Source organism: Geotrypetes seraphini, chromosome 2 (assembly GCF_902459505.1).
Source record: "Geotrypetes seraphini chromosome 2, aGeoSer1.1, whole genome shotgun sequence".
NCBI lineage: Eukaryota > Metazoa > Chordata > Amphibia > Gymnophiona > Dermophiidae > Geotrypetes > Geotrypetes seraphini.
In genome coordinates this window covers 151,036,068-151,060,196 of record NC_047085.1, presented here as the reverse complement: position 1 = coordinate 151,060,196, position 24,129 = coordinate 151,036,068, and the positions used below count along the sequence as shown (strand labels likewise).

At 41.3% G+C, this 24,129-nt stretch overlaps 1 protein-coding gene across 2 annotated transcripts in view; it reads left to right on the top strand.

The window, feature by feature from the left end:
- LAMA1 (laminin subunit alpha 1) overlaps positions 1-24,129 on the top strand; it is a 412,090-nt gene that overhangs the window by 74,636 nt on the left and 313,325 nt on the right. For both annotated transcript variants that reach the window (XR_004538373.1, XM_033934013.1), the window contains exons 3-4: positions 2,558-2,670; positions 15,500-15,742. Coding sequence is in view for 1 of the 2 variants with exons in the window: in XM_033934013.1 (XP_033789904.1) it covers positions 2,558-2,670; positions 15,500-15,742 (356 nt within the window). In the remaining variant the exon portion in view is untranslated. The remainder of the gene's footprint in view (positions 1-2,557; positions 2,671-15,499; positions 15,743-24,129) is intronic.

The window sequence follows — 24,129 nt, the reverse complement described above, 5'->3', positions numbered from 1 at the left end:
TGTTTACAGAATAGTTCAGGGGTGCCCAATATGTCGATCGCGATCGACCGGTAGATCGGGAACGCAATGCGAGTCGATCGCGGAGCCCATCCCAGGCTCCGTGATAGACTCGTGTTGTCGTCCCGATCTACCGGGCTGATCAGCCTTCCTCTCCCCGACGTCCCCCACCGCCGCCCCAAGCTCTCCCTGCAGAAACGTCGGACCGACCAGCATTCCTCTCCCCGACTGGGCCAGCCAATCGCTGCCTGGCTGGCCCAGAACTTCCTCTCCGACGTCAGAATTGACATCAAGGAGTGGAATGCTGGTCAGTGCGATGCTTCTGCAGGGAGAGCTTGGGGTGGTGGTGGCTTGGGGGCCTGTTCCCCGATGGCTGCGGCAATCCTGGTGGCTTGGGGGAGAGCAGGGAGAAAGAAAGAAAAAGTTGGGGGAGAGAATGAGGTCTGGAGGAGAGGAAGCATGCAGGAGGCTGAAAGAAGGGAAGAAATATTGGATGCACAGTCAGAAGAAGAAAGTGCAACCAGAGACTCATGAAATCACCAGACAACAAAGGTAGGAAAAATGATTTTATTGTCAATTTTGTGATCAAAATGTGTCCGTTTTGAGAATTTATATCTGCTGTCTATATTTTACACTATGGCTCCTTTTTACTAAACCGCAATAGCAGTTTTTAGCGCAGGGAGCCTATGAGTGTCGAGAGCAGCACGGGGCATTCAGCGCAGCTCCCTGCGCTAAAAACTGCTATCGCGGTTTAGTAAAAAGGGAGGGGGTATATTTGTCTATTTTTATATAGTTGTTACTGAGTTGACATTGCATAGAGTCATCTGCCTTGACCTCTATGAAAAAATTCTGGAATATGAATAATAATTAACATTTACTCTGCCTTTCAGTGTGTTTTGTGGGTTTTTTTTTAATTTTATTTTATTGTAGGTAGATCATTTTGACTTGGTCATTTTAAAAGTAGCTTGCAAGCCCAAAAAGTGTGGGTACTCCTGGAATACTTCATTGGTTGAATTTTAGCATTTATATGGGCATGCGTGCACTCACACGTGTAAATGTTATTATTCCCAGCATGCAACAATATATAGTCCACCAGGGAAATTATCTTATCCATCCAATATCAATTAGCAAATTTCTGGAACCAACTACCATTTACACTACAATCTTGTGACTACTACCTCAGGTTCAGGAAACCTCTAAAAGTATTTCTGTATCAAGACAGGGAGCCAGCCTTGAAGCAACTGAAACGGTAATTGTAAAAACCCATTTCTAAACTGTCTAATGTAACTCCTGGGACAAAACAAAGAACCAACGATAATTTACTTGTATTTGTAACTATATATTTGAAACTATGACCTAACTGTATTAATAATTGTACTGATCTACCTGTACTAACAACCCTATTGAATTTCTGCATCAATCTGTCCTTTGTAACTTCCTAGGCAACTGACTCAACCTTATGTAATGTAATCCAACCTTGAACTGAATAGGTAAAGGCGGAATAGAAAATCTGATTAACATAAAATATTCGGGCTCCTTTTACAAAGATGCGCTAGCATTTCTAGCGCGCGCAAACCACGCGTTAAATGAAAAATACTAACGCAAGCTCTGTGGAGGTGTAACCGCTAGCGCACCTTAGTAAAAGGAGTCCTTATGCATGTAATGGACACAGGGCTGGATTTTCCTATAGGCTAACTAGGCTTCAGCCTAGGGTCTCAAGATCAAGAGGGGCCTACATTCATATTGTTAGCAAAATTAAAATTACACTATTCTAAAAACAGTGAACACTAAAACACTGAACTGAAAATAAGGAGAAATTCTACGCTTCGGGATCGGAACCGGCTCCGGCCGCAACGGGGCGCTGACTCGGCTTCTCCCTTTCTTTTACTCGCCCTGGGAGGAGGATCGGGGAGGGAATGACGTCAGTCCGGAAACAGCTGGGCAAAGCCCAGCCTTGCGGGGAGAGAGGCAAAACGTGGATCCGTCAGGACAGGGCGGCCTAGACTGGCCTCGGGGGTGGGGGGTGGGGGTTTCAGTGGAAGGGGGATGGGAGGCAGGCGGGCATCGGAGGGGGGTGAGGTGAGGAAGGACACACTGGGGGCACTATGGACATAGGAAGGGGCAATGTTGTGTGTTATGTTTGATTAGTTATTGTTACAAGTACATGGTGCTGAGAATAAATGTCCAAATAAGTGTTCTCGACTTTTTTTTATTTATTATCCGTGTCACATTTTTTATAAAGGTTAGTACCAATAACAACATGTTTCATTTAACATATTGATATATATCACAGTAATGATGTATTTTATTATATCTCATGTAATTTACAAACTTAAAAATGGGAGGTGAAATAAGTGGAATAGCCTAGGGCCTCTTTTCATCTAAATCCGGCCCTGAATGGACATGTAAATGTTAGTGTCTATGTTATAGAGTTTCCCTGTATATGTTGTTCCATTCATCATTTGTATGATGAGAGAAATATATTCCCTGAAAGTTTTCAAGCTGGACTAATTTTCTATGTCCTCTTTTGCTTATTGCTGTGTCTGTTATCATTTTACAGAACAACATCCCATTTCAAATGCTATAGATGGTACCAATAACTGGTGGCAAAGTCCCAGCATTCAAAATGGGCGGGAGTACCACTCGGTCACAATTACCCTGGACTTGAAACAGGTGAATATATGGCTATTGCGTATTGGAAGTCTGTGCTTGAGGTTTTAAGGTCAAAGTTGTTTAATTGCTTGTATTGTTAATGTAACAAGATAATTTGAAGTGTCTTTGGTCCCTCGGTGTGAAGAACTGTAACCTTTTGCTATCCTGAAGGCGATTTGCGTGGTAACATCTGTGCTCACAAAATCTGTACTTCCTCAAAACTGTCTTTTAATGACATGAGTTATACAACACTGTGGAGAAGGTATGCCTTTGGGCTGTCGTAAAAAAAAAAAAAAAAAAAAAGATTGTGTATCTGCTGATCAGCAGCCTTTTGATCTGCAGTAATTACTCTGATGATGATATCTTTTAATATCGGTACCAAGTATCAAGTTGATCACAGCACTTTCCACAGGTCATAAGAATGTTAATGCTTAAAGTATGTGTTCTGCCTGAAGTGCAGTTTTGCTTTCATGTCTGTGAGACTGTTCTTCCATACATTGCTGTAGCTGCACTCATCTCTTTCTATAAGGAATTTTCTTCAGAGTTGCAACCGTATTTGTTCCTATAGTTATAATCTTATAGGGCAACATTTAAAGACTTGAGGAGTTAGTTTTCTAAACTGACACCTGTGAAAATTGTCCCATGCATACATTTAGGATTTATTTTTCCATGCAGACCCCTTAATAAGTGAAAGTGACTAGTCATGCGTAGCTTGGATAGGCAAAAATGTAGGTGTATCTTCTCACTTGTTTTAAAAATAAATACAATCTTGGGCCAATGACATCACAGAACCATCTTTTCCCATTCTTCATCAAGTATTGCACATGTCTGGTGGGTTCATAGTCAAAAGTGTGCGGCGACAAAGGCACGCCGAGACAACTGAGCGCAAGGCGAAAGCCCGCACCGAAGAAAAACAGTGTTTTAAGGGGCTCCGATGGGGGGGTTTGGGGGGTTGTAACCCTCCTCATTATTCTGGAAACTTAACTTTTTCCCTGATTTTTAGGGAAAAAGTGAAGTTTTCAGTATAATGTGGGGGGTTACAACCCCCCAAACCTCCCACAATGCCGGCACGATCTGTATTCAGTAAAGTGGGGGGTTCCCCCCCACACCCTCCCTGTCGGAGCCCCTTAAAACACTGTTTTTCTTCGGTGCGGGCTTCTGCCTTGCGCTCAGTTGTCTTGGCGCGCGCTTTTGACCTGTCACCTGTCTGGTGCATTCATGCTGTCTTCCCACTTGCCTGTCTAAAATCTACCACTGAAAAGTTCTCAAGCTAAGCTGGGAGGTCACAGGCTTATAACCCTCCTAAAACTGTTTTGTTTCAGTTTTGCATTGGCTATAATAGTTTAGCATGCAATAAAAATGATTTTGTGTGTGTTAAATTAGAGGTGAAGTTTAGAGGTGAAGAGGTTAATTTAGAGGTGAAGTTATCAATATGGGCTACCATTAAGAAGTGCTATTTGTAACTAGGTCTCATTGCATTAAATTGGACTTGTGCTACAATAGCATAACTAAGTGGTAAAATAATACCTGTTATCAATAGCCCACATTGATGCTCCTACCTAAGCCAGTTTCAATCCAAGAATGGCTGCTGCAATCTGGTGAGACTGTTGCTGGAAGTTATAGCAGTCATTTTGACTGAGGAGACCGCATGGGTGAGTGGGGATTGCTCCTTCCCTGACTCACTACTAAACCACCAGGGTTGTATGATAGGCCCAGAGAAGGGAGGGAAGCTTACAGGTGGGTTCAGGAGGGAAGGCTGCTTCTTATCTTGGAGAGGGGGGAGAAAGGGAAGAAGTGACAGCTTTTTTAATTGAGGGGAACAGAGGAGGGACACCACAGGGGAGGGAGGGAAGGGGGGAATGCTAAATACCATGAGGAAGGGGGAAAGTGAAGAGTGTTGGAATCTAAAACTTGGTTTATATACAGGTTAACATCTTTTTCCACTTTTTTAGGGGGACAAATTTTGGGCCAGATTCTATAAACAGCATGGCTGTCAATAAAAACATCACCACCCAACAACAGCACTGTTTGTAGAATCACGCCTAGCGGCACCTAAGCAAACTTAGGTGTCTAAAACATAGGCACCGCTTCATTAGACCAGCTTTTCGTTCATCTAATTTGGCGGCGTCTATGTCAGATACCTAAGTCAACCATCCCAATTCTCCGCCCATAATCATACCTAGTTTTTAACATAGGCATCGATAGGTGTCTCTAGGCATTGGATGGCGCCTCCACTTAGGCGTTGCTAGGCGTCCTAAGAGTTTTGGGCAAAACTTTTAAATTGCGGGTTTTTTTGATTGGCTAAAAACCACCATTGTCAATTACCATGCCAATTATGCCAATTAAAAAAATTAAGTTTGGCATGGATCCCAAACTTAGGCGTCACTAGGCAACCAAGATTAGGATGCTTAGCAGCGCCTAAATAGGGCACCGTTTATAGAATATGGCCATTTAACTTGGTTTATATTTGGATGGGTTTATAATAAGTATATATGGTATACTGTTGACTTTTGCTTCTGAGAAAACTCTAGTGAATAAGGCTTTTACTAGTTAATATTTAAAAAGATTTTTATCTGGTTAAAACTGGACTTTAACTGGTTAAATCTATTCATTGAAAAATATGGCTCTCTAACTGACTAACAGTGCAGTTCAAATTATAGTCTATACATTACACTACATTAAGTACATAAGTACATAAGTACATAAGTAGTCGCCTCCGCCGGGGCAGACCAGAGGTCCATCCAGCCCAGCGGTCCGCTCACGCGGCGGCCCATCAGGCATATTGCCTGGTCAGAGGTCCCTGACTAATTTTATTGCCTACCTCTACAGTTATCTCTAAACCTTCCACTGCTCTTATCTGTACCCCTCAATCCCTTTGTCTTCCAGGAACCTATCCAGGTCATCCTTAAAACCCTGTACTGTGCTATTTCTTATCACGGCCTCCGGAAGGGTGTTCCATGTGTCCACCACCCTCTGTGTGAAAAAGTACTTCCTTGCGTTTGTTTTAAACCTGTCCCCCTTCAATTTCATCGAGTGACCCCTTGTTCTTGTGGTTTCTTTCAAATTGAAAAATCTGTCTTTGTCAACCTTTTCGATGCCCCTCAGGATCTTGAAGGTCTCTATCATATCTCCTCTGAGTCTCCGCTTTTCCAGGGAGAACAGCCCCAGCTTCTTCAGTCTGTCAGTGTATGTAAGGTTTTCCATACCCTTAATCAGTTTAGTTGCTCGTCTCTGGACTCCCTCAAGCATTGCCATGTCCTTTTTGAGGTACGGTGACCAGTACTGTACACAGTATTCCAGATGCGGGCGCACCATAGCCCGGTACAGTGGCAGGATGACTTCCTTCGTTCTGGTCGAGATACCCTTCTTAATGATACCTAACATTTGGTTTGCTTTCCTCGAGGCTGTGGCGCATTGTGCCGACGCCTTCAATGTCGTGTCTACCATCACTCCCAAGTCTCTTTCCAGATTACTGACCCCTAGCATTGATCCCCCCATTTTGTAAGTGAACATCGGGTTCCTTCTCCCTATATGCATGACCTTGCATTTCCCTACATTGAAGCTCATTTGCCACTTTTTCGCCCATTCTTCCAATGTCGTAAGATCCCTTTGGAGATTCTCGCAGTCAACCGTGGTTTCAACCTTGCTGAATAGTTTGGTGTCATCTGCAAATTTGATGACTTCGCATTTTGTTCCCGCCTCCAGGTCATCAATGAATATGTTAAACAGGAGCGGTCCCAGCACCGATCCTTGAGGAACCCCGCTCGTGACCCCTTGCCAGTCCGAGTAATGGCCCTTTACACCAACCCTCTGCTTCCTGTCTGCCAGCCAGTTTTTGATCCATCGGTGGACCTCCCCGTGCACCCCATGGTTCCATAGCTTCCTGAGCAACCGCTCATGTGGTACCTTATCGAAGGCTTTCTGGAAGTCTAGGTAGTTTGTTTTATTCTACCAATACCTTGCGGTTCTAGGCAAATTACAAAAGGAAGAGATTCTAGTCATTTCCAGAAGATTACAGGAAAGCTATTGGTTGTAACATTTGGAGTCTGGTGATGGAATGAGAGGATATTGGTTGTATCAGGAGTTTGTGAAAAGACTATGATCAGAGGCTTTCAGATATATCTGGTTAGCATGATTCGAGATCCACACAGAAAGCAGGCCTAAATCTGTAGTTTTCAGAAAATTGACCCCATAGTGACCAACAGTTTACCATTCGAGTCTAGAGTCCTTTTTAAATTTGCATGCTTCTGCTACAAGGCTGTAAATGGTTCCTTACCAAGTTACATCAACCCCCACTTCAACCTCTATCGCACCAACAAGAAATCCCGTCGTATTCAGTTGTTCGCCTTCCCTTCGCTCAAACTTTGTCGCCTTAAAAGATTCCTGGACAAAACTTTCGCCTTCCAAGCAGCTAAACTGAACCCATGGCTTGCACAAATGATACTCGAGGCCCCCACTTACCTCGGCTTTAGAAAACTACTTAAAACCTACCTATTAAGCAAACAAGACCCGAATTGTCCCCCCCCCCGACAATAACTCCCCGCCTCCCCACTCCGCCTCCCTACTTTCCACATCCTCTGTCTTGTTCGATTAAAGCTGTAATTCTGATAAATAATTGTAAATCTGCCTGCTGATTAAAGCTGTAATTCTGATAAATAATTGTAAATCTGCCTGTCTATGCAGATCCTAATCTAATTTGATGTAAACCGCCTTGAACTCGTTGGGTATGGCGGTATATAAGAATAAACTATTATTATTATTATTAAAGTTTATTGCCAGTTTTTGCTTCCATAAAGGCTGATTCTGAGACAAAAAGCACATCACAATAGAAATTATTTCTCTGTGCTATGTTTATCTTAGACTTCATGTAATAGAAAGCAACCAGGCATGAACAATGTGCAAAATAAATCTGATGTGTTGATTTGAAGATCTTGTACCTATGCTCTTATAACTACAGCTAAGGTACCAAGTTGCATCTGTTCAAGGATCAGTTAATACTTGTTGAAACTGGGTTGAAAATTCAGCTGCATAATTTGCATTTTTGCTAGCCCCATAATAGTTTTGGGGCCATTTGGCAAATATTTGCTTAATAGAAAGTGGCTCATATGTTCAGTCAACTGTGTAACTAGCAAGGACAGAGCCCAGCTGGATGGCAATTGAAGAGTGAAAATATTCATCATGGGTTCTAGGTAAAAAGCAGGAGGGGGAAGGACATTTTTAGTTATACATTAATAAGAAACCACCAAAAGTCTGAACTTTTTATATTGATGAAAATACTAGCTGGCTGATATTCAATCAGTGTGCAGTCAGCATTGTATGGGAAATTCCAGAGTTTTCCACTGATATCCAATGTTAAGCCATGTCTAGCCATTGACATTGAATATCCAAGCATATGTGGCTGGATAACATTTAGGAGGGAATTCATCAACAGGTGCTACCACATTAGGGCATGCTAACCATGCTAGAGATACCCATTACATTTCATACAGCTGTTATGATATCCTCGCCTTATTTTCCATTTTGTGTTTTATTTGCATTTTTCAACTTTTATTAATACAGCTATCACAATATTTTACTCTAAATTTAAAATAAAATTATTTTTTCTAGCTTTCATAGCGGCCAATTTTCTTTTTCTTATTGCGTTGGTCCCAGTCATTGATTTCTGCTTTCTTTTGCAGTTTCTTGTCCATTTATCATTTTTCTCTCCTCATTTTATTTCAGTTTTCTTCAAGTTATTTTTTTTTTTGCCTATCTTTCCAGGTTTAATTCATTCTTACTATCAGTCTTGTGTCTCTTTTTACTTCATTTAATAATAATAATAATTTATTTTTTGTATACCGCTATACCAAAAGTTCAAAGCGGTTCACAACAAGGGAAAAGTACATACAATCGGTGAATATAAAATACATAATAACAATCAATAAAGGAATATAACAGGTAAAAGCATGGAAAGTTAAACAATGACCACAATTAAGATGTAAGCATGTCGAACAGATGTGCCTTTAGTGATTTTCTAAAATCAAGGTAAGAAGTAGCCTCTAATATACATTTCCCAAGACAAGTATTCAGTCTAGCGGCCTGGAATGATAGAATTCTATCAATAAACTTCTTATATTGACATGATTTTAAAGCCGGATAATTAAATAAATTTATTCTACATGTACTCTTACTGGGGTTGTTCAAAGGAAGCTGAGAAGCAAGATAATCTGGTAGAATCCCAAAGACTGCTTTGTAACAGATACAAGAAACTTGAACAAAACTCTGGACTCTACTGGCAACCAATGAAGTTTTTGATAAAAAGGGGTGATGTGCTCCCATTTTTTAAATCCAAAAATGAGACGAACTGCAGTGTTCTGAATCAGACTCAGTTTTTTTGAGTATTTTTTGTAAGCCCCCAAGTAGATAATATTACAGTAATCCAAAATACTCAAGATGGATGTCTGTACCAGCAGACGGAAATAAATTTTTTTGATGGTGCGGAGCTTCCATAAGACCGAGATACACTTCTTTTTTTTTTTTTATAAATCTTTATTCATTTTCAAACATACAATAAGTGTATCAATATGTTAAAACAAATTAATCATAAATATATCACTTAATAATCATCAATCGTACACAGTAGATCTACATGTTTTTCCAGAGTCAGATGTTTGTCGAGAGTTACACCCAGTATTTTTATTGTTTGTTCAATATTATATTCCCGCCCGCCCACATGAATCATATTTTCTTTTATCTTTTCATTAGGTGTAGCTAAAAAAAAATTGGTTTTTTCAGTATTTAATTTTAATTTAAAAGTGGTCATCCAATGCTCGATCTGATTTAAAATTTTTGCTAAAAAATTAATAAAATCAGGTGACAAACGGGTTAACGGTATAACCACAGTGATGTCATTAGCGTAAATATAAAAGTTGAGCTTTAGATTTTGCAGCAAATTACCCAACAAAATAAGATAGATATTAAACAAAGTCGGAGATAAAGGGGAGCCCTGCGGCACCCTGCAAGTGTTGTCCCAGCTATAAGATAAGCTATCATCCTTAAACACCCGGTAGGATCTGGATTCAAGATGGCATCGAGGACGGATGCTTGAATGGGAGGCAGCGAGTCGCTGACTTTTTTTTTCATTTACCGCAGCAGATTTTGACCCGTAACGGGGAAAAGAAAGGGAACAGTTTGCCCTAACCCTCCGGCATCCCGCAAATGACAAGTCAGCAGACAATTTTGGCTGCCTTTTCCCGTTCAGCTGTAGAGACACACTCTACCTCGGAGGTGAGCCCGGAGTTGTCAGAACACCTCGGCGCTGGAGCCCGGATGAGTCTGAGTCCGGAGCAAAGGTCAACTCCTCCCCAGCCAGGAAGTTTGGTGGTGCAGGGAGCTATGGGAGCCCAGCAGCCTGACGAGGGGAATCTGGACTCCAGCAGAGGAGGGATGCCAACGCTGGAAACTCAGCAGGAAGGTGTTGGCTTGGAAGTTAAACTAACCCCCACTACCAGTGAAGTAGAGGTGAGAGGAACTTCTAGTGGGAACAACATCGGTTTTGGGGAGTTGAAAAGACCAGGAAAGATTGATATGGAAGCGCTGTGGCGGTTTTGGGGAGTTGAAAAGACCAGGAAAGATTGATATGGAAGCGCTGTGGCAGGCCATATCTATAATGGACGCCAACCTAAAATTGAGTCTTTCAACTATTAAAAATGATTATAGAACTATCTATTCCAAGGTAGAACAGCAAGGTCTGCAACTATCTAAATTAAGTGAAAAATTGGAGAAACAGGAAGAAAATTTGAAAGAAGTAAAGACTGTCCAGTTGGAATTGGTAAAGGAAAGATCATTTATTTCCCGCAAGTTGGAGAACTTTGAAAACTCACTTAGGAAAAATAATTTAAGACTATTGAATTTTTCCAAATGCCCAGTCATATCCCCAGTGGAGATGGCGAGAAAATATTTTCGAGAAGTCCTAGCCATCCCTTTGGAAAATTTACCACCAATTTTTAGGGCTTATTACCTGGATATAAAGAGACCTCAAGGGGGGTCGACTCCTAAGGAAACATCTAAGGACAATGTTGATTTGTCTTTATTTTTGGAGAGTTCTCTTGAGGTGGTTACAGATAGAACCACCCTTTTGCTGACTTTAGCCTTGGAAAGTGATAGGGAATATGTTTTAAGTTTATATTTCCGTCATTTAAATGACAAATTTTTGGGCTCAAATGTTAGAATTTTTCCAGACTTAAAAAATCCAGAGGCATAGAAAGGAGTTGGCATTGTGGCCTAGAACCCTAGCCCTTGGAGCTACTTTTTTGTTAAAGTTTCCAGCAAAATGTCTTATTTCCTATCAAAATAAAAATTTTCTTTTTTTTTTGAGCCTAAACAGTTAATAGAGTTTTTAGGGCCAAAAGAAGGGCTGGTTTAGTCCATTGATGAATGACTTGACTATCATCTGTAGGGTGGATAACCATTGCCGTTACTCTAAATTAGAATAATTTTCTTATTATATTGGAATGTATTTATTTTTCTTTTCTTAAATCCATTATTTGGGGACTAAATAACTGATTGTATTTCTAACATACACTTACGTGTATGTATATGTTAAATTTTTTATTTCTTATTTGTGAATATTCTGATCCTTTGTCAAAATTGTTAAGCTTGATGAAAATATAAAAGCATATAAATAAAAAAAATTATAAAAAAAAACACCCGGTAGGATCTATTGCCCATTTACTTTCAGCCTTTCATCTTTCATCTTTCCCTCACCCCTTTCTCTCATCCTCCAGTCTTAACACTATCCTTTCCCCCTATCCATCTAGCATCTTCCTCTCTCTCTCCCCATTGTTCTGTCAGAATTCCCCTTTCTCTCTCCATCCCTCTATCTATTATCTCCACTCTTTCATACCCATCTTATCATCCAGCATCTACTTTATCTGCCGATCATTCCTTCTAGCATCTAACCTCGGTCTCCATACCTTTCTGTCCAACATCTTCTCTCTCTCCTCTTTTCCATTCAGCATGTCTTCTATCTCTCCTCTTCCTTCCATCTAGCATCTTTTCTCATAAGAACATAAGAATAGCCTTACTGGGTCAGACCAATGGTCCATCAAGCCTAGTAGCCCATTCTCATGGTGGCCATTCCAGGTCACTAGTACCTGGCCAGAACCCAAGGTGTAGCAATATTCCATGCTACCGATACAGGGCAAGCAGTGGCTTCCTCCATGTCTTTCTCAATAACAGACTATGGACTTTTCCTCCAGGAACTTGTTCAAACCTTTCTTAAAACCAGCTATGCTATCCGTTCTTACCATCTGGCATCTCCCCTCTTTCTCACCCTGCACTTTTCAGCCTCCATTGAGCCTCGGTCCCCCAATACATATATTTTGTCATATAGTAAACTAAACTAAACTAAACCTTAGGCTTATATACTGCATCTTCTCTATAACGGTAGAGCTTGGCACGGTTTACAAGAAATTAGAAAGGAGAACAGATACAATTTGGATTTGGAATAGTATGGAGAGGAGAGGAATATACAACTTTGAAAATAGCCAAGATTTTAGATGTTTTCGAAATGATTGGAAAGAGCCTAGATCGCGCAGTTGAATAGGAAAATTATTCCACAGCTCAGTAATTTTGAAAAGTAGAGACTTCCCTAATTTGCCAATGTAGGTCACCCCATTTCGACGTAGGAAAGGACAATTTAAATTTTTGAGTAGATCTGGTAATGTCAGATCTTACAGAATTACATTTGGGGCTCCTTTTACAAAGGTGCGCTAGCGTTTTTAGCGCATGCACCAGATTAGTGTGCGAAAAAGTACCGCCTGTTCAAGAGGAGGTGGTAATGACTTAGCACGCATGGCATTTTAACATGCGCTATTCCACGTGTTAAGGCCCTAACGCACCTTTGTAAAAGGAGCCATTGGTGAACAGTGTTGCATATGCCTGGTAGCACTTTAGAAATGATAAGTAGTAGTGGTAGGTTTCTAGTGTAGTATCAAAAAGAACTGTATAGTAAAACAAACAAAAAACACTTTAAAACAAAAAGTAATTCTGAACCTACAACAAATCCTATGATATTTGAGGGCTCTAAATATTATAGTGGGGCCCTAAAATATCAATACAAATATTGTGAAAATTGAACAAACCAACCCCCCCACCTTAACAAAACCACAAAAGTAGTTTTTAGCGCAGGCCAGCGCGCTGCTCGCAACGCTCATAAAGTTCCTTTGAGCGTTGTGCGCTGAATGCACCTCTCCTATGAGAGTCGAGAGCAGCGCAGAGCATTCAGTGCGCCGACCTGTGCTAAAACCCACTTTCACAATTTTGAAAAAGGGGGTGGGGTAAATTGCAAAAGAATACTACATAGAAAATTCCATGCATACATGAAACAAAAAAATGCCAAATATAGAATAAATGACCACAAACTGTCTAAAATACTGAGTGGGTATGGGCAGATGTAATCGCTTGTTTGTTTATTGAATGCTTCTATACCGCTACTAATGACTTGGGAGTCAATTCAGAGCGGTTTACATGAGCTTCTGTAATGGTTATACAAAACAGAGTTTTTGAGTTTTTCTGCAATGGTTAATACATTCATCCAATGTATATAAAGACATAATACCAGTATCATGCCCTCTATTCATTCTAAAGCCTATTTCCTTAAGCGCTTAATACCAGTATCGTGTATGTATTAGGTTCATACCAGATTTACACACCTCTGTTAATTCTAGTTATCTGTACTTATTTATCTTATTCTCAGCTTGTGCACTCTTTCCAAAAATAATAGGACTAGGGGGCATGCAATGAAGCTACTAGGTAGTAGATTTAAAACAAAAGGGAGAAAATATTTTCTCACTCAACTTGTAATTAAATTCTGGAATTCGTTGCCAGAGAATGCGGTGAAAGCAGTTAGCTTAGGGTTTAAAAAAAGGTTTGGATATTTTCCTAGAACAAAAATCCATAAGCCATTATTAAGATGGATTTCGGGAAATCCACTGCTTATGCGCGGGATAAGCAGCATGAAACCTGTTTTACTCTTTGGGATCTTGCCAGGTGCTTGTGACCTGAGTTGGCCACTGTTGGAAGCAAGATACTGGGCTTGATGGACTTTGGTCGATCCCATTATGGCAACTCATTGTTCTTATAATTAACCCCCTCTTCTATTAAACTGCGCTAGCAGTTTTTAGCTCAGAGAGCTGCGCTGAATGAACGTCGGGAGCAGCGCGGGCCATTCAGTATCTCAAACAGTGAACTAACATGGCTACCGCACCATTTCATTCAATGAATTGAGGGAAATATTTTTGGGGCTTTTAAGGCAATGGTTTAAGACAACAGTTCTGTCATGGCTGTCTTAGTTATTTTCAAATAAGGAGTTGGCTTTAGTGACATGAATTTGTTTTGCCAGAAATAACATTTCACTGTGTAATGGGTTTAAACTGACAAACACATTTACTGAAATAAAAGGATGATTGGGCTCAATAGTTAAAGTGATTTTAACAGGGCAGGGGCCAGATTATTGTAATTCTTTGTTATTTAATGTATCCCCCCCAAAAAAGAAAAGACTCCAAATAATCCAAAATACTGCCATAAAACTTATTCATAAAGCAAAAAAATACGACCACGTAACACCCCTATTAATCAAGTCACACTGGCTGCCTATTAACCACCGAATTACGTTCAAAATAGCTTTTTTAGTCTTCAAGGTACTATTATTCAACGCGCCACAATTCATATCTAGAATGATTATTCCATATCATTCAACCCGATCCCTCCGATCCTCTCATCAAGATTTATTATCGGTCCCCTCCTTAAAAATTGTGGGAACAAGGAGAAATGATATGTTCTCTGTTTTAGCTCCCCAACTCTGGAACGCTCTGCCTCTTTTTATTAGAAAAGACAAAGATCTTATCTCCTTTAAAAAACTTTTAAAAACTTTTTTATTCAATGACGCCTTTACTGACTAAGTAGTCATTCCTTTTTTTTTTTTTTTTTTTCTCTTTCTTCCTTCTCCCCTCCTTTGTGTTTTTTCCCTAATATGTTTTTTCTTCCCTATTATGAGAAATTTTTGTAACTTTATTTCCCCCTTTCCTCCTCATCACGTTTGTCATTACACTGTATGTACAGAGAAATCTTTAAATTTCTAGACATTTTTGTTTTATATTTACTGTTAATGATTTATGTGTTCTGTTTTTAATTTGTTTTTTTGTTTTATATATGCTGTTAACAATTCCTGTTTTCTGTTTTTAACTTATTATTACTAAGATTGTTTGTCTCCCCATAATTTGTTTTTAATTGTACATCACTTAAAATGTTTTATATAGGCGATTTATCAAATAAACGTGAACTTGAACTGCTGAATATTGTCAGAGACCATCATCGCTGTGTCTAGGCCAGGGGGTACTGGGGATATGTGAGGTGGAGTCAGGAGTTGGCAAGTTAGGCTGTGCAGGTTGTCCAGACTTTGCCTGGTTAGGTAAATGGGTGCAGCCCTGAATATTGGCCCATTCTGTGTATCTTCCAGATGACTGCATTTACCTAGATATTCATTGGCAGAATCCAGGCATGGCCTAGCATTGAATAAGGCTGTCAAGAGATTTAAAAATTGCTGACCACCACAAGCTGAATATCAAGCTCATGACTGCTGTTTTGCAATTGAAGTGCTAGTCCTGAAAATGAAGATGATATATGAATTTTCCTTTGTATTAGCATAGACTCGTATGAATCATTTCTAAAACATGCTTAAATGGATCAAAGAGACATTTACTTCAAAGCATCCTTTCTTTTCAAACAGGGTAACTACAGTATTTAAAGTACATCCAGAATCTAGTTTTCAGAATTGCTAATTGTACTGTTGTATCTATTTCTTGTTTAGGTGTTCCAAGTTGCATATATTATCATCAAAAGTGCTATAAGCCCTCGACCTGGAAACTGGATATTGGAGCGCTCTGTTGATGGAATCAAATTCTCACCATGGCAGTATTATGCAATTAGTGACACAGAGTGTTTAATTCATTACAATATAACACCAAGGCTTGGGCCTCCCACTTACAAGAGAGACAGTGAGGTGATTTGCACCTCCTATTACTCCCGACTTAATCCTCTGGAGAATGGAGAGGTATGATGAATTCCGTAAATGTTATTAATTAATACTCTTCTGTGGCTTGAGATATTCAGGGATTTTGTTGTTTTGTGACATGTGCAGGACTGATATTGTGGCTTGAAGTATTCAGGGATACTGTGTTTTTGAAAATGTGCAGGCCAATATTCAAATTACTGTATATACTTGGATATAAACTGAAATTTTTGAGCAAAAAAATGGCCCAAAAATGGGAGTCTCGGTTTATATTTGGGTCAGCGATGACCCACTCCCCTCACAAATCTATTGAAGGCTTCTGCTGGGCCTGCCGTAAGACCTGGTGGTCCAGCGATGGCCCGGGACAGGAGGGACCCCTTCCGTCTCCTGTCCCAACTGATTCTAAGAATTTTTACCTCCCTTCTGCCTCCCCCGCATACCTTTAGAATCCCTGGTGGTCCCATGGTGAACTGCAACAGACAATCAATTAGCAGCTCTGCATGGGCAAGAGTGACCTTCCTTCGCTTCTTCCTGTGCAGAGTCGCTAGCTGATTGGTTGCCAGCATTATTCTTGGATGTTTAATGCTGTGTCATATCCAGTCTTCAGCACTGAATATCCAGTTTATCTGGCACCAGCTAACACATGGCAGTATTCAGAATTTAACTGGTCAAAGGTTACTACATAAAGGCCCTCTTTTAGTAAGCCATGGTAAATGTTGGCCCGGAGTACTAAATACTCCGACACTGCTCTGACGCTCATAGGAATTCTATGAGCGTTGGAGCAGTGTTAGAGCATTTAGTGCTCCAGGCCACATTAGAAACCTTTACTGTGGCTTACTAAAAGAGAGTCTTTATGTGGCAGGGGCTCCCTGTGCTAAAAACCGCTATCGCGGTTTAGTAAAAAGGGAGGGGGTATATTTGTCTATTTTTGTATAGTTATTACTGAGGAGACATTGCATATTTTAAAGTCATCTACCTTGACCTCTGAAAAAAATCCCAAATACAAATGATAATTAACATTTTCTCTGCATACTGTGTGCTTTGTGTTTTTTTTATTTTTTATTTTATTTTATTGTTGGTAGATTATTTTGACTTGGTCATTTTAAAAGAAGCTCACAAGTCAAAAAAGTGTGGGCACTAGTGCTGACCGATTCAGGAAAAAAAAATTTTGATTTGATTCAGCCTACTGAATTGGTTTTTTGATTCAATTCGATTCGATTTTCCTGTCCAATTGGGTGTTTTTTTTCAAACATCCTGGTGGGTTTACTTTATAGCCTCTTCACCCCCTTTGCCTTCTCATAACCACACTGGCGCTGTGGTGTAAACAAAATAAACAAACAAACAAAAAAGACTTTTCCTCTCTCTTTTAAATCCTAGCTCATGTTTGCAGTCTAACACCAGCTCTGGCAGGATACAAATTTCAAATCTGACACATTGCATTCACAAAATGGAAAATAAAATTAGTTTTTCTACCTTTTGTTGTCTGGTCATTATTCAGATCTTGTTGGTCCCAGGCTCTGGTTGTCTTCTGATAACTTGCTTACTAGGGTCTCCTTCTTTCTCCATTCTAACCATCCATCTGCCATCTCTGTCCTCCCCTTCCGTTTCCCTTCCCTCCCCCAGAGATCTGGCATCTTTTTTTTTTTTTTTGTCTCCATCCACAGATCCACCTTTTCTTAACTACCCTTTCATCCAGCATCTCTCCCGCTTTCCCCACCACCCCAGAGTCCACCATCTCTCCCTTTCTTTTCCCAACTACCCTCCTATCCAGTATCTCTATCCCTCCTCCACACCATCCCTTGTGTCCAACTTCTTTCCCTTTCTGTTCCTTCCCTCCCTAAATCCCATTGTCCATCATCTCTCTCCCTCTCCTCTATTTTTAGACCCATTATTTCTTCCCCCCCCAAAGTCCGGCTTATGCACGTCTCTTTGAACCCCCCTTCCCTCCCTCCGTGTACTTCTACACCAGGGCCCCCCTCCTCTGAAGGTCTGTCCCCCCCTGAAGGCCTGCACCTGCCCCCTGAAAGCCTGTACCCCCATCCCTGAAGGCCTGTCCCCCCCTTAAAGGTCTGCACCCCCCAAGGCCTGTCCCACCCCCTTAAAGGCCTGTTCCTCCCTTGAAAGCCTGCTTCTCCCCCCTGAAGGCCTATGCCACCATCCCTGGCCTGTCCCCCCTTTGAAGGCTTGTCCCCCCCCTTAAAGGCCTGTTCCCCCCTTGAAAGCCTGCACCCCCCCAAGGACTTCCCCCCAAAAGTCTGCCCCCACTGAAGGACTGCCTCCCCGAAAGACTGCGCATTCCCCTCCCCCCGGAAGGCCTCCAAGTTCCCCCTTGCCTCTCCGCACCGTTTACCTTATAGCTTCAGCCTGCAGTGAAGATCGCGGTTACAGCGTCTTTGCAAAGTGCTTTAAGCTGTTTCCTCTGCCGCGATCCTGCCTCTGACGTCAGAGGAGGGGTGGGACCGCAGCAGAGGAAACAGCTCAAAGCACTGCAAAGATGCTGTAACCGTGATCTTCCCGTCTGATCCTCCCTTCTCGCCCTGTAAAACAGTTGTGGCAGTGGCCAGCCAGCAAGAGCAGCACTGCCGTTCCTGCTTTAGGGGGCGAGGGGAAAGGGTCCGAATTGGGAAGATGATTTTTTAAAAATTTAAATCGAATCGATTCACCCGAAGTGAATCGGTGAACCGATTCGAATCGTGAATCGGGTAGCACTAGTGGGCACCCCTGGTATAGAGTTTACAGGTTACAATTTGCACAGTTACAGAGCAAGGATTTTCAATACAAGTTTTATCCTAACTTGACACATAGTAGGGATCTATAACCGACATACATAAAATACAATTTACAGGATAAGTTTGACATAGCTACAGTGCAAGATTTATTGAGTGTATGTTACAAAGCTGGAAGTAATGGTTTATACTGTGATTGAGATTATGGGACTTTTTTTTTGTAGTGTGTTTTTTAATACCTAATGGCAGTTGTAGAGGGTAATTTGAGTAGTAGTGTCTGATGATGATGGGGCAGTTGCAGAGTAACAGTTTTGTTTGGGGCATTTTCAAATGGTTATTTTAGAGAGGGGGCAGTTTAGGAGTGGTGGAGACAGTTGCCATCATTTTGGGTGGTGGGAGCAGTTTGGTAGTGGTGAGGCAGCTGCAGTAGAACAAATATGGGTAGCAGAGTGGCTTCAGGGGTTTATTTTAGAGAGTGTGGCAGTTTAGATGTGGTGGAGGAAGTTGGAACAGTTTTTGGATGCTAAGGCAACTTTGAGGTGGGAGAATTGCAGTGTGTAGTTTGGAGCATGGAGGTAGTTAGGGGAGGTGGGAATAGTTTAGGGGGTTAGAGGTTTGGGCAGTTGCAAAGATTATTTTGGAGGATGGAGTTGATTGGGGCGGTAGGGCAGATGAAGTTTTGTGTGGTGGGAATAGTTAGTGTGCTGAGGCACTTAGGGTAGGATTTGGGGTTGGGTCAGTTGTGGGGTTTCATAGAAGGGTAGTAGTGGGGGAATTTGGAGGATAGTGAAGCTGTTGAGGGTAATTTTGGGTGGTGGTGTAGTTTTGGGGGTATGGTAATAGAAGAGACTAATTTACAGATAGGGAAGTTGTAATTTAGAAAGTGGGGCAGTTGGAGGGCAGTTTAGGGATGTAGACAGTTTAAGGGTACCATGGCAGTTGGTAGTTTTGAGGGACGGGGCAGCTTGGGAGCATTTGGGGTAATTTTAAGGGGCAGTTGCTGAGGTAGTTTTAGGCAGAAATAGTTTAGAAGTGTAGGGCAGTTTGGGGCAATTTCAGAGGTATTTTAGAAGGGTGAGGGCAGTCTGGAGATGCTGGGACAATTGAAGGTTTTTTTTTTGGTTTTTTTTTTATTGATGATGGGGCCTTTTGAAGGAGTGGAGCTGTTCAAAATTGTCATAACTCATATTGACTAAGAGTAAACTGCTGTGATGTTATCCGGAGGTTGGTCTGGTGGCTCGATCATGGGATACCTGGATTTGATTCCAAAGTCAGACTTTTCCATGACATAGCCGGGGTTGAGATGTTCATTGCCATGATTGGTAGTAGGGGTGAGGGGCATCAAGAAAAACTGCTTGTATTTCTTTATGCTTTAGCAGATAAGATTGCCACAAGATCATGAATATTGTCAATTATTCATCCTCAACAATAAAATTAATTACCTTCTGATAAAAGTAAATCATTGTTAAATCAATGTTACTAGTTTTCGTGTTATTGTACCTGTGTACTATTTAACCTGCCTAGAAGTATTCAATAAGCAGGCTATAAACCAGCAGTCTCAAACTAAAACCACATTTTGGATTTGTAGGTACTTGGAGGGCCACAGAAAAAAATAGTTAATGTCTTATTAAAGAAATGACAACTTTGCATGAGGTAAAACTCTTTATAGTTTATAAATCCTTAATTGCTTCTGATAATTTGAGCTATACACAGTTGAACGCAGTGCAACGTGAGAAAGTGAGGTTTAGGTAGTTTTTCACTTTCTGCATGTTGCATTGCTTTCAGCTGTGTATAGCTGAAATTATCAGAAGTAATTAAGGAAAGATTTATAAACTATAAAGAGTTTTACCTCATGCAAAATTGTGATTTAGGTTTTTTGTAGAGGGGAGAATCAATATCCGACTTGTGCCTGGAAAATATGTGCCTTAAGTGCCTGGTGGTTGCGTCTGCAACTGCCTTCAGCTCTCACCTCCTCCAGCACCGGACACAACCACCATCTTACATCAAGCAGTCACCACCAGGAGAGGTGCCAAATTTCATGAGAGTTCACAAGATTATTTACACACAAGCTGCACTGCCTCCAATGGTTACTTTACATTCTGGAACGTTGTCCGCCTCACTGCTGTAACCTCCCTTTCCTGCGTCTGTACACAATTGTTCTCTCCATTCCACCTCACAATCGTATACAGACGCAGGCAAGTGCTTGCGTGAGGTTACAGCAGTGAGGCAGGCAACGTTCCATAAGAACATAAGAATTGCCGCTGCTGGGTCAGACCAGTGGTCCATCGTGCCCAGTAGTCCGCTCATGCGGCGGCCCCCAAGTCGAAGACCTGTGCCCTAACCGAGACCAGCCCTACCTGCGTTCGTTCTGGTTCAGCAAGAACTTATCCAACCTTGTCTTGAATCCCTGGAGCATGTTTTCCCTTATAACAGACTCCGGGAGAGCATTCCAGTTCTCCACCATTCTCTGGGTGAAGAAGAACTTCCTTACGTTTGTATGGAATCTATCCCCTTTTAACTTTAGAGAGTGCCCTCTCGTTCTCTCTACCTTGGAGAGGGTGAACAACCTGTCTTTATCCACTAAGTCTATTCCCTTCATTATCTTGAATATTTTGATCATGTCTCCTCTATCTCCTCTTTTCAAGGGAGAACAGGTCCAGCTTCTCTAATCTCTCACCCGTATGGCAACTCCCCCAACCCCTTCACCTTTTTAGTCGCTCTTCTCTGGACCCTTTCGAGTAGTACCATGTCCTCAAAATAGTATCTAGGGCCTCAAAATAGTATCTAGCGGGCTGCATGTGGCCCGCATAAGGCCCCTGGGCCACGAGTTTGAGACTACTGCTATAAACTGAATGAATAAATAAATAAGTTTTAGGTATTGTTCAGTGGACGTCTTAGAGGTCCAAATTGGGGTGAACATTAGATGGATTCAAGAGATGGGTTTCAATTCCAGCACCTGGCTGAGGAATATGGCTCTAATGGCTGGGCTAATCTGGTCAGGGATAGGTCAGGGGATATATATAGCAATGGTGGGAAACACACAGATATATTGCAAAACAAGGCTCATGGCACTGTGAGCAGATAGAGCCAACTCCATTGGAGCCAAAGGAAATTACCGGGCCAAGAAAAAATAATAGTTGTCAGTACATTGTGGGCAAAGATGCGTATGTGAATTAAAAAAAAAAATCAGTTTAGGGATTGCAGTTAAATAGAGTGCTTTATTAGGATTAATAAAGACCTATTTTCTTTCAAGGCACCTGGTTCTGCGGGATAAAAGTTTTGAATGTAGTCTTTAGTGTTCAGCACAGCTGGAACTGGGCAACAAGCCCTGGCAGAGTTCCAAGGACGCAGCATAATTATAAGAACTAAGTATTGTACTGATTTGAAGTCAGTTTTGCCTCTGAAAATGAATAACCTATCAAAGGCCTGTCGGTCCTCGGTGACTGTTACAAATGGTGCTCTCCTCCCCCTCACCTCCAACTCCCTGCAACAAAGTTAAGTTGACCAGTGTAGGCTGATAAATCTTTCTCTGATGTAGAAGACTTAAGGGTATAGATTGTGAAGGGCTGAAGTTCATAATCAAATCCAGAATTCTTTTAATATTTTTTTTTTTTAGATCTAGTTTTGGTAATTAGATGCTGACAAGTATGGCTTTCCATGGAGAATTTAGATTTTTTTTGTTTTAACAGTTTTTCCAACCTGCTGCTTATATGGGAGAGGGGGTGGTAAATGATGGGTAGCTCAATTGCATTTTCAAGATGGAAAAAACATTTCTATCATATGCACTGCTGAACACATGCAGAGGATTTTACAGCTGGCCAGACAAGTGGATGCAGTCATGTATGTGGAAATAGCGGCATATACTTTCTCTTCTACTTACAAGTGACTCTGATGACAGCAGGCACACATGTATATTTATGCCTGTTCCAGAGTACAATTGTATATTTGCTGGGATTTGTGAGGGGCCACTGAAAAGTTTTCAGCCCAACCAGCAAAGTTGTGGTAGTCTCCATCGAGGGCTGTATACTTAGTCCAGCAATTTTCCACTTTTTTTCATTCTGATGGAACGATAAAAATGAGGAAAGACTAAAACAGTTAGGGTTCTTCAGCTTAGAAAAGAGACGTCTGAGGGGAGATATGATTGAAGTCTACAAAATCCTGAGTGGAGTAGAATGGGTACAAGTGGATCAATTTTCCATTCTGTCAAAAATTACAAAGACTAGGGGACACTCGATGAAATTACAGGGACATACTTTTAAAACCAATAGGAGGAAATATTTTTTCACTCAGAGAATAGTTAACTTCTGGAACACATTGCCAGAAGTTGTGGTAAGAGCGGATTGCGTAGCTGGTTTTAAGAAAGGTTTGCATAAGTTCCTGGAGGAAAAGTCCATAGTCTGTTATTGAAAAGACATGGAGGAAGACTCTGCTTGCCCTGGATGGGTAGCATGGAATGTTGCTACTCCTTGGGTTCTGGCTAGGTACTGGTGATCTGGATTGGCCCCCATGAGAATGGGCTACTGGCCTTGTTGGACCATTGGTCCGACCCAGTAAGGCTATTCTTATGTTCTTAAAATCTCACAAAACAAGCCATTGGGATGTATGTAGAAGAGAGTCAGCATTTTTAGTAGACTGGTCACTCAGATATCCCAGCAGAACAGTAGGGCATCCTAGGGGGCACTGAAGTGAACTTCACATAAAAAGCCCAGGTACACATCTCACTATAACCTTACCCTACACTATAACTATGACCCCCTACCCTATAACCCCCTTATAGTGTATGATGAGCCCTCTAAAATCTACCCAAAACCTACTGGACCTAACTATACACCTCACTAATAGCCCTTATGACTGCAGGTGTCACCTATATATAGGTACACTGGAATTTGGATGGGTTTTGGAAAGCTCACATTTCACCACAAGTGTAGTAGTTAGAGTAAAATATGAACCTGAGTTCCCATCTCTACAGTTCTCTACACCACCCATCAGACTACTCCAGGAACCTGCTTGCTGCTGTAATATGTACTGTTTCATTCACATCTTTGGGGGGGGGGAGGGGGTCATTGACCACTGGGGAAGTGGGAGAGGATCATGCCTTCATCCCTCCTGTGGCCCTCCTGTGGTCATTTGGTCAGCTTGGACATCTTTTTGGCATTTAGTTGTTATTAAAACAGGTGTCCCCTTAAATGTCCTAACTGTGCTCTGGATATACTCTATAATGTTCCATTATTGCAGAAAAACATCCAAATCATAAGCATGACCTAGGCCAACCCAAACCACACTTTCAGTATACTCCCTTGAGATTTGAATGCACCATAGACAAACAGCATGGAAATCTATCTACACCAGGGGTGTCAAAGTTCCTCCTCGAGGACTGCAATCCAGTCGGGTTTTCAGGATTTCCACAATGAATATGCATGAGATCTATTAGCATACAATGAAAGCAGTGCATGCAAATAGATCTCATTCATATTCATTGGGGAAATCCTGAAAACCCGACTGGATTGCGGACCTCGAGGAGGGACTTTGATACCCCTGATCTACACAGTGGGTTTCAAAAGTAGCGATTTGGAAGGTTTGGTGAGAAAAATGTCCATCTGATCCTTTAAGCTATTTTTGGATATTTTTTGAAAATGAGCTCCTAAAACGAATTCCATACTGTGTGAGCTGGATCCTTGCCTGTCCTGATTGATTAAAGAAAAT